General features: G+C 33.5%; 1 protein-coding gene across 1 annotated transcript in view; it reads right to left on the bottom strand.

Moving 5' to 3' along the window:
• Positions 1-12,964, bottom strand: part of LOC145682097 (phospholipase A1 4-like) — a 48,401-nt gene that overhangs the window by 17,047 nt on the left and 18,390 nt on the right. The window contains exon 2 of the mRNA XM_081753692.1: positions 1,234-1,387. Within this exon, the coding sequence (XP_081609818.1) occupies positions 1,234-1,387 (154 nt within the window). The remainder of the gene's footprint in view (positions 1-1,233; positions 1,388-12,964) is intronic.

Raw genomic sequence — 12,964 nt, forward strand, 5'->3', positions numbered from 1 at the left:
TCTGTAATCTGGACATAGTACCGATTTCAGTATTGTAGTATTTGTAAGTTCTTTTCAGCCTGATGATGAACCTAAGGTTTATATGCTTCTTTGTCAATGTATCTAATATGATTATTGATTCTACTATTGGACGCAAGTCATATACTGAAACTACAGGGTTGATCAACATAAGTATTGTGTAATTTAAATTCATAATATCTGAATTTGAAGAGATTCGAAAGTACACTCATGTCCAAAATTATTGTCGCATGTCTATAAATATTTTGTTGGAGGAATATAACTTGATAACGAATTCGCCCAGTATTTCTCATAATGTTAGTATGTGTATAATTGGCAAACACATGTGTGTGGCAAATTTCATGTCAAAAGAGCAGTAAATAATAACAATAAAAGTAAAATAAAACTTTCTTGTTCATTTAGCAACATTTTGTTTTATTCATTCTAATTTTCGTATTTATAATTCTTTTCCTATGAAATTAACCACAAATATACATTTCTCAATGATACACATAGTATCAGTATTAAAAGTACCCTGCAAAATCATTGTCAAATTATATTCTTACAAGAAGACAATTATAGATATGCGACAATCATTTTGGACATGAGTGTACCTTAATTAACCATCAATAGTATAATAAAAAATAAAGTAGATCGAGATTAAAACCGTGAGACACTCCATGGGTTATCGGGCATACTATCTTCATATAATATACGTTGCTTTCTATTACTTTAATGCATATTTAAATTTAATTGTAAAGTAAGTGTGATCACTTTACAGTATATCACGATTTATTCTGCAAAGCACCTGAGCAAATTTTATATAATACTGTATCTGCTTGACTATTGTTGTTGACATATCTTGACTGGCAAAATCCTACAACTTAAATCGTATAGGAAAATAATCTGCGTTGATAAGAGAACCATGGTAAAAGAGCCATAACAAAATACTCTGCTATAAATAATTGATTCTTATATCATGATGTGTATAGTCACAATTATGTAAATGCAATCAAAAGTTTCTCGCTTTAAAATATGTAAAATTATTAACTGTATGCTAAATAAAACAAAATGTTTCGAAATCAATTATTCCAAAACGTACGTGTATAATAGTTTCTTATCTTCCCGTATGAGTAATATTAATTGCAACCTTAGATGTCTCGAATACTTTCTCTGTTATTTGTAATCTCTACTAATCTAGTGGAAGAAAGCAGTTTTATTTTTTCTCATCCTTACCTTGTGAACAGATGGAATTGAACGTCTTCCGCTGGATTGATGCGCGGAGCATCAGTAACCTTCTCCAAGCGTGATATTTGGATTTTGCCGTGTCTATCACGGAATACCAAGTATTTCCTCTGTTTTACATAGTTGTTTTCTGAATTAGTAGCAGCTGAAAAAATTAGGTTTATCGAAAGTTCAAAATACTTGAATGTAGATATGATGAAGAACTAAATATGAAAACTCATTTCTCCGTTACCGAGCTAAACTACCAAAAGAGAATGTTTCAGTTTCATACATTTGTTCTGGATAATCATCAACATTATCAGATCGATTTGTGTAATTCTATCATCATTGGAAAGTTTATTTCTTCTGAATGGATGTAGACTATTTATTGCCACGCTTTGACTTAGTAAAACTGACCAACTGCGTGAAAGACATGCTAAAATGGCAAACTCACTCCATGTTTAATGAAAATTGTTATATTTTGTAGTGGTTTTGGAGGGAGATCACATCAGTAAACATTTAAATTTTATCGCTATAGACTTTTACGATTGGTCATTCTCCTGGAACAAACCCCAGACTTCAGTGATATATTAGTGAAAATTTCATGAAAACCATGTATCTACAGTATATAGCATTATACTTATCTCTTTACAGTTTCAATATATTAATATAGACATTCAATTTATCAAAACAAAACTTACCTGGTTTATTACCGATTAAAGCCAATAGTCCTTTCTGGCATGAAATTTATCGAAACAAAACTTTTTTTTTTCGAAATATTAAGGTGGGTAGTGAGGAAAAGTGGTCATTTGTGACCAACAAGACATCTGATTTTTCTTTCTTTTTTCTTTTCTTTTCTTTCTTTTTTTTTTAGATTTTTTGAGGTCATTTAGGTGGTGCGCATTGACCTTGAAGTTCAAATACTGATTTGAGTATGCAACATGCAAAACAATTTCACAAAAATGTCATTATTTGGTTATATTATGCATTTTTTTCTGCGTTATGTTCATTTATTGTTTTGTTTACCACAAATATGTTAAATTCGTGCTTCAGGGGTGGTTTCCTACGCTTTTGGTCAAAAATTGTCAACATTAGGCTAAAAATGTCCCTTTTTCTATTGATGTTTTCCATTTGGTTTCGACTCTGAGTTTTATTCGAAAATTTTCCTATATAAAAGATTTGGCTTTTTAGTTGTTAGCAGTTCCTCAATTACTATGCAGCACTTCGCTTATTTTCATAGCTTATTATGCTAACCCAGAACAATACTCAGCGTGCCGGCGTTAACCACTGAGACTGGATTTCTTATAGCAGATTTAGGCACGGACCAACAATATCGTTGGATATCTGTTCAGCTGTTTCAAGAGGTGTTTGTCTGCACAGTCTAGCGAGGAATGAGTCCGGACCACGGTTCCAGTCAAAGAGTTACAATGGTGCCGTGTGCTGGCTGTTTATGTAAGAACGCACCATCCCTCTGAACAATTACAGATTATTGCAATATACATAACGAAGATGTACGCGCCGGTGTGTTTTGGGATCAACAAGGAACCATCGATAACTGACGGAGCACGACACTTTTTGAATATGACTCACTTGTCCCGATTTTTTCCACACCACTTGAGAGATCAGATTGATAGAGTCATTCAACAAAAATCATTCTTCCCCCATCCTGAAATTCTCCTGCTAGCTTTAATAACCGGCCAAAATTCAGACATAAATACTCCTAGTTGCCGCGGAATTAAGAAAGCAAGAGAATTGGAAAAAGGTAAAAACTTCGCCCTTTTGTTTTAATGCAAAGCAACACCATGACGTGGATGATTGGGCTTCATGCTCCCTCCAGAATCTGTGTGGACCAATAATATTACAAATGAAGAAGTAGATGACTATATTTTAAAAAAAATCGGAAATTAAAGACTCCCTGTCACATCCAAGGAGCGAAATATCTTGTGAAAATCATCACAGATGCTTGCATTTTCCATTTTCGGCGTCAGCGCACGTGATGACTACAAGACAATATTGGCATCTAGTGGTCACATGCTGACAATGCGAACAAAAAGTGACTCTAAAGTCTAAGTAGAAAACTAGAAGAAAATCTTGGCCTTCCCCTTAGTAAAACCACGATTGCCAACATAATTTGGGTGGGTGGACCTGGCCTCGTGGTCAGCTCTTTGTTATTTTCAAAGCATAATAAGCTATGAAAATAAGTGAAGTGCTGCATAGTAATTGAGAAAATGTTAGCAATTAGAAAGCCAAATCTTTTATTTAGTACTTTATAGCGGAAAATTTTCGAATGAAACTCAAAGTCAAAACCAATTGGAAAACGTCAATAGAAAAAGGCATTTTTAGCCTAAAATAGACAATTTTTGACCAAAAGCAAAAGTAAACAACATAGGAAGGCATACCTTTAACATACTTGTGATAAACAAAACAATAAATGAACATAACGCAGAAAAATACATAAGATAATCAAATAATGCAATTTTTGTGAAAATGTTTTGCATGTTGCATACCCAAATTACTATCAGAATTTCAAGGTCGATTCGCGCCACCTAAATGAGCTCCAAAAAATTTTTTTTTTTTAATTAGACGTCTTTTTAGTCACAAATGGCCACTTTTCCGCACTTCTCAACATTTAAAAAAATGTTTTTTGTTTTCGATACACCCTATTGGATTCATACGAGAATAGGTTACAAAAAAAGAAAAGTCATGATTCTAGTGATGTGATCATGTAAACAGGATTGGATTTAGATAAGTGCAAAAAAGAATGTGCCCTTAAGTCGAATTCGCGTATTTCTTCATGGAAAGAAAAACACTATTCGCTCAGTATCAATGCAATGTTTTCAATGGTTATCTTCCTAGAGAAGATCCGGTTACGGTCATCTTCTAAATATGATCCCGATCTCAAAATTTCACGTTCTACATTTCAGAATTAAAACTTCCCCATATAAGAGAGTCCATTGTATTAGGATCAGGTGATTGTGGTGCAATGTTCATTCTACGGGCCTCTTCTCTCAATCAAGCAGCTGAGAAATATTTCTGTAAAATAGTCTACTCAAAAAACAATATTACCGTTACGCTCTGACTTTATAACCACAAAGTACGATAAAAAAAAACTATCCAAGCATACCAGAAAAATAAATACACCTCTTCCTTTACAGTTCTTTAAAAAATTTCGAACTTTCCAAATTCAAAATACAACTTAGGCTATAACCTACTTATAATGTCAGGTCTATTGAGAATGCCAGCCAGCAAATTGTGTTTTTGTAAGTGAAGCACAGACACAAATTACAACAGAAATGACATACCTAAAGTCAAGAAACACACAAACAAAATGCTAATATGCTGTAAGGTGGTCATTGTGCCGTCTGTTGCTAAACTGACAATAATGTTATGCGCGTTCCCATCCTTTATATATTAGTCGGGATACTGCAATACATTGTTATCTTCAATGTATTACGCCATTTTGAAAAACAACAAACTTATTTGGTGTTGTGAGTAGGAGGTTACTCAACGTGATTTAATTCTTTCTTCCCCAAAGGAAGAAACAAAAAAAGAATAATCTTAAGAGACAATTCATAATTCTGATAGATTTTATCTACAAAGTTGATTCTTTTTTAACAAAAAATGATTTATTACATAGTTCTTTTGTTATAGATAACAAGAGATACTAAAACAGGAATATTGTTCTCTAAATCATTCCTCCTAATTGGTAGCATTGGACTCAATCACTTATGTATCTGTACATTTTTAATAATAGCATGCAGGATGCATTAAATACATGTATTACTTTTGCTTTATGAAAATTTACGTCATATTTCAAGTCAAACACATTATAATTGACAATTTAAACGTTTCTTCTAATCTGTAGCATTCTCACAAGCAGATTTTTATATTCTAATTCTAATACAATGAAATGTTGGGAATCGAATATAATTCGTTTCAGAATACCGTTTGAGTTTCCAATAATTCGTGTTCCAATACAATTCTTTCCCTTTCTTCACTGCACCATTTCATTCATTTCTCATTATCACAGTCTCCTTTAGCCTAGCTGGCACAAAAGTGCGAAGTAAGGCTTAAAGATTTCAAAAGTGCGAAGTAAAACTTGAAGATTTCATTTCATTTTGTTCAAACCAAAAGTAACTTAAATTTTCAATTTCCGGCTATAACCATAAAAAATAAAAACGGAAAATATAGCAAGAAACAGTATTTTGCAAATGTGTTTCGATAACATATCACGGCTATCCAAAATGTTCTACCGAAAACTTAAGTGGTTCAAATTTACTTCTAGTTTGAATACTGATTTCCGTAGAGCATAAACGGGATATGCTTTCAAGATGCAGTTTCTTGTAATTATTTCAGGTTCCATCAAAAATAGGTTCCATATCCTCTGATAACCCTCTACTCAAAACAAACTTGTTCAAATTAGCTATTTCCAGCTTCAGTCTTTATTGCCACAGGTAACAGATAACGAGCAGCGTTTGTTTGCAAACGATTCAGTATTCAAATTTACTATTACTTCCGATTTCGATGCTGGTTTCAACGTTATCGCCGTAAAACGAAGATAGTAACAATAGCAAGAAGTGATTTGCTGCCAAGAATTCAGCGTCTCAGGACAACATACCGCTAATATCCACGATATTTTATCGATAACGAAATTTACTAGTACTCTCGGTTTTAATATTGATTTCCGCGGAACAAAAATGGTAAAAGACGTCAGGAAGCGGCTTTTTGCAATCGATGAAGCATCTCAAGAATTGGTTTCATTTTCTGCGTTGAAATTTTGTTCAAACAGAAGTGGTTAAAATTAGCCATCTCCGGTTTGAACTTTTATCGCCATAGAACGGGAACAGATAGTGAGAAGACATCTTTTAACAAACGATTCAGCGTCTCAAGATAACATGACATGACTATTTCCAACACTACCAAAACAGGGAATGGTTCAAATCTAATATTATTTCCTGTTTCAATACGTATTTCTATAGGACATGAACGGTAAGAGATATCGAGATGTGATTTCCAGTGTCCTAACAAAAGATTCCACATTTTCCGCTAACCTCTATTTAAACAGGAATTGAAATTAGCCATTTCCCGTTTAAATATTTGTCACGATAGAACAAAACGGTAACAGATAGCGACAAACGATTTTCTGCAACCGATTGAGGGTCGGAAGAGAACATATCATTACAATCCACAGCACCCTACCAAAATTAGAAATGGTTGAAATTTAGTACTAAAGCTAGTTTCAATACTGATTTCTATAAAGTAAAGACGGTAAGAGATATCAAGTTTTTTTTTTTTTTTTTTTTTTTTTTTACAATCGATTCAGCTTCCCAAAAATAGATGGTATTTTCTCCTTTAACTCTCTATTCAAACCGTAAATTGTTAAAATTAACTATTTCCGATTTTAGCGTTTGCCACTATAGCACAAAAACGGTAATAGATAGCGAAAAGAGGATTTTTGCAAACAATTCAGCGTTTAAAGACAACACATGATGATTATCCACAACATTCTATAGGACCGGAAGTGGTTCAAATTACCTATTACTTCCGGTTTTAATACCTGTTTATACTTTTATTGCCATAGAACAAAAACGGTAACATATAACAAAAAACATTTTCTGTAAACCACTCAGGGTCTTAGTACAATATACAGTATAATGACTATCAACAACACTCTCAAAGCCAGAAGTGGTTCGAATTTACTATTAGTCCTACGTCCAGTTTCAAAACTGATTTTCTTTGAGCAAAAACGCTAGAAACAGTTGCGATTTCTTGCAATCGATTCGACACCCAAAGAATATGATCATTTCTTCCGTTGAAGTTGAATTCAAACTGGAAGCGGTTAGAATTAGCCACTTCTGCTTTCAACGTTTATCGTTGCAGAAACAACACGGTAATATATAGCGAAAAGCATTTTCTACAAACGTTTCAGCGTCTCAAGCAAACATGATTAGTCATAGCACTATACCTAAAGCAGAAGTGCTTCAAATTTGCTATTACTTCCGATTTCAATACTGATTTCCGTAGAGAAAAAAATGGTTAGAGATATGGAGATGTGGTTTCCTTAAGCCGGAAGTGGTTAAAATTAGTCGTTTCGCGTTTTAACTTTTATCAGCATAGAACGAAAATGGTAACAAAGATCGAGTTTTTTTTTAAACAAACGAATCAGCATCTCAGGACAAGGTAGCATGATTATCGACAACACTCTACCAAAACAGAAAGTGGTTCAAACTTATTGGTATTACCAGTTTCAATACTTATTTGTACAGAGAAAAAAAACGGTAAAAGATAACGAGATGCGTTTTTTTTTTTCAATTGATTTAGCTTACTAAGAATATATTCTATCTTTTACGTTAACCCTCTGTTCAAACCGGAAGTGCTTCAAGTTATTCACTTCTAGTTTAAAAATTTATCACTATAGAACACAAATGGTAATAGCAGCGACAAAACTTCTAAACCATAATATATATAGGGCACCAATAACTACCAAAATAGCCAATCACAGTGAAACTCTTCAAAGTGACATGTGACAATATTTCTTACACCTGACAACACTCATGCATAGAACGGAGGAAAGTATTTTAAATAGAGTCGCAAGAGTTATGCAGGAAAAAATGTTCTGTCCTCCTGGCTTCTATTTCTCTACCTACTTGCTAAATGCTATATTGTTTTACTTGGAGCATCCTTTTCCTTCAACCTTTTGAAAATCGACTTAAACTATTGGTTTTGCAAAGCTCTGGTTTCTTTTAAGCACTAAACGGAAACATGATGGCCGAAAGTTTCGGAAAGTGTTGCTATTTTCACTGCTAGCTTCTCATTTTAGATAGTGTGTATTTGCAACAAAGGGGAGGGGTGCACGTGCACCTTTGCACCCCCTAAATTATATAGAAACCAGAAATGGTTGCATTTATTAGCACTTCTGGTATCAAATTTTCACAACGAAGAACTGTAAACGATGTCAAGAAGTGTTCGTAATCGATTCAGTGTCTCAAGGATTAGTTCTATCTTCTCCCTAACCATCTATTCCAGTTGGAAGTGCTTCAAATTAAAGATTCTTTTTTCAACATTTATCTTCGTATAAGAAAAAAGTAAGGAATAGCTGGTAATAGCTTTTTGATATGGATTCAGTGTCCAAGGAACCTATTCTATCTTTGATCTTGTTACTCTATTGCAACTAGTAGTTACAGAAGCAGACTACTACTTCAAATTTGAATATTGAATCCCCATAGTTTGGAAGACTTAGTTTCACTGTGGAACGATATTCACTTGTTTAACATTGGTATTGGTAATGATAATACATGCCATCAGATTATTAATCTTAGCAGTAGCGTATGCTTGTTTGATGCTTGGGCTACCGCTATCCCCTATAACACCTGTACATTAATAATAATAATAATAATAATAATAATAATAATAATAATAATAATAATAATAATAATAATAATAATAATAATAATAATAATAATAATAATACGAGCTCTCCCTCTATGGAATCATAAGTTATTGCTTGAGGCTAAGTCCTCTCTACTGGTCTAGTCTAGTCGCGCTTGTACATCACTCACCACCGTTCCGATTTGTCGAGGCAAGTCCGACTTCTGAGAAAATGAGCCGGTCTCGAAGTGGGTCTGTCGCGACTTTAAAATATCCCAACTTTAATATTTATTGATGAAGCTGGTGACATTATTATTATTATTATTATTATTATTATTATTATTATTATTATTATTATTATTATTATTATTATTGGCGTTTAGTTTTCACGTAATTATACAATCTTGAAAACAAGAAAAAACCTTACAACATATTTTCCTTTTATCAAGTAAATAAACATGATTTGCTCTTCACTAGAGAGACTTTTATTATTTTATTAGCTATTACGGAAAAACGATCGTTCATTTCTACCTTCATTTGCTGCATGAAGTGTCCCTTAAGCCTATTATACATCGTCATACTTTTCCATCAAATATTGTATCAAACTTTTCTTTGACGATAATTTGGTCAAATAAGTTGGTTAAAACATTCGCACCCATTATAAACGATCAAATATAAAGGTGAATATCATTGTTCAATTGTTTATATTTCTTGATTCAGTTGTTAGGTCACATGAACGTATATGTGAGTTTTATGGTGGCACCTGCTGGTATAACTATAATGAATAAGGTTGTAGAAATGAATGGAATGACTATTCACAGTTATTTCTGTCTCATTTCCCTTCTTTATTGCTATTCCGAAATACATCTTACCTTCATGCTTTCTTTCTTGTTTACTAAATACGTATGAATTTATACTGTATTTGCTAGTCTGATGCTTAAATTTAATCTAATTCAGGTTATTTCTGAGTAAGTTTTGTAGCTTTGGGACACTGATTAAGAATAAATAGCCAGTCATAAAAATATTAGGTTTTACAATTAAAATGAGAGAGTACATACCGTATTAAAGAGTACTCGGTAGGACATTAAATTCCGGAGGAATTTTTCACACTGTAGGAAAGTATTAATTCATATTAAGAAATACGAAAATATTAATGCTCTTACCTATGCAATTTTATGCAACATCAAGTGTTTCTCACACTATCCTCATTTACACGCATACTCAGTCATTGATGTCCCTGCCTCCTGCTCAGAATCGGTTAAATATCATCTCCCCTTTTAATGGCCACCTAACGTAAGTTGCATTTTCTGCAGTTTTTTTAATGGTATTCGTCCGACGCGTATTTATAACTTAAAGAAAGTCCTCGTAAAGTGAGTCTGCACTCATGAATGCAACTCCTACCCTAAGAAATAATTTTTAAGACATTACAAATGAAGAAATAATTACATATAGTACGATAGTACATAATCATTCCAGACACATCATATGCAAGCATATTATCAATCTGTACACAATAATCTGAGCATACGATAAAGTAATAACATACCAGAACTTCTTAAGAAATCATTTAAATGAAGAAAATGTTTGTTTTTTAAATTTCACGGAATATTCTCAAATATACCAATTTTGAGAAGGCACCTGCGGTACTTTTGTTCTACTCTTTAATTTTATAGTTATACAAAACATTACTGCTAGTATGCATCGAAAGAATGTCAACTGATTTCCGTGTCCACATCATACTCGATTTTAGTGCAACCGCATAGCGATTTTCGTTTGTTTTCTTTGATACAATGTTGGATAGAAATAAAACAAGTTCTAATTTAGAACAGTTGTATAAAATGTTGTGACCAACCAAAAAGTTGCATACAACTTGTTATCGTACACGCTCAAATTTCACTTTGATGAAATATTTGATGCAATATATGGTGGAATATTTGTTCGTGTGTAACGGGCTTTAGATAGATTGTAATCGTATTCACTAGAGTAAGTGGAAGTTGTTAGTTATAAAGAACACTGAAATATGTGATTAGCCAATGAAGGAGCCTCCGTCTGTAAGAGCCTTCGCAAAGTAACGCAAAGTAGTGTATAACCTAGATCTAGGTCTTGGTAAAACACAAAATTTACATTCCATTGACGCAAACCGCTACGGAACGAGGCTCAAGATGTCGGGGCAAATCCCGGAGTCCTCCAAACTGCACTGCCATTACTCGTATAACTTCCTTTTAACCCTCCGCTCACGCCCAAGAAACCGATTTCTCTGGAGGAAACTGGCAGTCTGTTCGTACGCTGTGGGAGAAGTTCGAGGCGTGGAGCGAGAGAAATGCGCTGATAACTACGATTCTTGCTGGAGTAACTCGAGAGAGGTTTCTGCTTGCTTGCCATGTTGATCTCTTAAGAAGAGAAACAGACTGCGTGCAAAGAAACTAATGAATATTTTTAAATTCATAAAGTTCTTAAACTTGTATAATCGAAAGAAGATATTAAAGTAGAGATGCAAGGGCTCGGAAAAAAACACAGCTTTTTTGGAAAAAAACTCGGTTTTTTCTGCTTCGCTTTTTTGCTTGGGAAATTTTGGGCTTTTTTGAAAATTTTGCTTTAAACTGACAGAGCAGACTTTGTTTCGCTTCTCTACAACAAAAAAACTCATTTAAATAGTGGCTGATGCAGATAATAATATGAAACCTCGAAAATAAACCATGAATTTCAAAAAGATTTTTTAAAATTCTAAACATACTTACATTATGAATTCCAAGGGATTAACCCATATATGTAATAATATTTTAACCTCGTATAGGCCTATACAATAAGTGTTTTTTAAAAATGATACACAAATAACTAGCAATTGTATGTAGTATTTTTACTTCAAAATATCACACGCCCTCTTTTCGAAGCAAAATAAAGAAAAACATGAGAGAAATCTGCACATCAAGAGCTTCGTTTCGGGTGGTTCTGTACATTCTTGAAATTTTTCAGTTAAGTTTTAACTTTCATATACATTGTACGAATATTTCGAACAAATTTTTCACTGATTGATCAAATACGTAATAATCTGTTACCACCTATCAGTACTTTCGGATCTGCAAAATCGGTAAAACTCCAAATCCTGTAATGCACTGACTGCTCCTTAAGCTTGTTCAGAATCGGGAAAGTATCGAATTTTCTGTTCATGGATGATATACCTAATACATGGTTCATCTGAGCGTATGGTTTCCTAGGCTGTAGAATATATAACCACCATCACGGTTTACCCAATGCTGAAGGTTTCTAAATTTTTAAATGCTGAAGGTTTCTAAATTTTTAACAAGAAAATTCAACATATAGTTGCGATTTTTTTTTTTTTTTACAAAAAAGAAAAACTATGGAATACATTTAAAAAGAGTGGAAGAATCAATCACTGTTCAAATTCACAAGAGAGACGACAAAATTGATTGTAATAATTATCAAGGCATTTCACTTAACATGCTATTAATAGGATTGACCCCATACGCAGATGAAATTATTGGAGATTATCAGTGTGAATTTAGTCGAAACCGACCAGATATTTACCATTTAACAAATACTCGAAAGGAAATGGGCATACATTACCCAGTACATCAACTGTTTATTGATTTTAGAAAGGCTTACAACTCGGTAAGGAGGGAAACGTTGTACATTCTTACAGAATTTGGAATACCGAAAGAACTAGATTTAATAAGTGTTTAAATCAATTCCAGAATAAAATCCGAGTAGAAAAATGCGAGCTTCCACGTCTAGATTGGCCTGAGACAAGGATATGCGTTATCGCCGTTATTATTCAGCTTTGTTCCGGAGTACGCTATAAGAAAAATCAAAGATAGGAACCAGGGCCTAGAGTTGAATGGTATTCACCAGGTTATGGTGTATGCTGATGATGTAAATCTGATAGAACGATCGAAAGAAATGCAGAGGCCTTATTAAACGCTTGCAGGGACATGAGTAAATGCAGAGAAATCTAAATACAAGGAAGTTACGGCAAATTATGAATGCGTTAAAATGTCAATTAATACTTTCGACACAGTGGATACTTTCAAATATCTTGGATCAGTACTACCAGACCAAAATCATACCCACAAAGAAATTAAATGAAAATCAGGAAATTCTTGTTATTATTCAGTTCAAAATATTTTGTCGTCGCGAATTCTGTCAAGGAATTTAAAGCTTAAAATATATAAAATGATAATCATGCCTGCTATGCTTTATGGTCGCTCACGCTGAAGGAAGAACGCAGACTGTAATTATTTGAGAATGATATTCTGAGACGAATATTTGGACCCAAGAGGAACGGGAATGGGGAATGGTAGAAACTTCATAACGAAGAAGTACATAATTTATACGGTTTACCAAACATTGTTAGAGT

Source organism: Thermobia domestica, chromosome 3, assembly GCF_964235325.1.
Source record: "Thermobia domestica chromosome 3, izTheDome1.hap1.1, whole genome shotgun sequence".
Classification (NCBI taxonomy): domain Eukaryota; kingdom Metazoa; phylum Arthropoda; class Insecta; order Zygentoma; family Lepismatidae; genus Thermobia; species Thermobia domestica.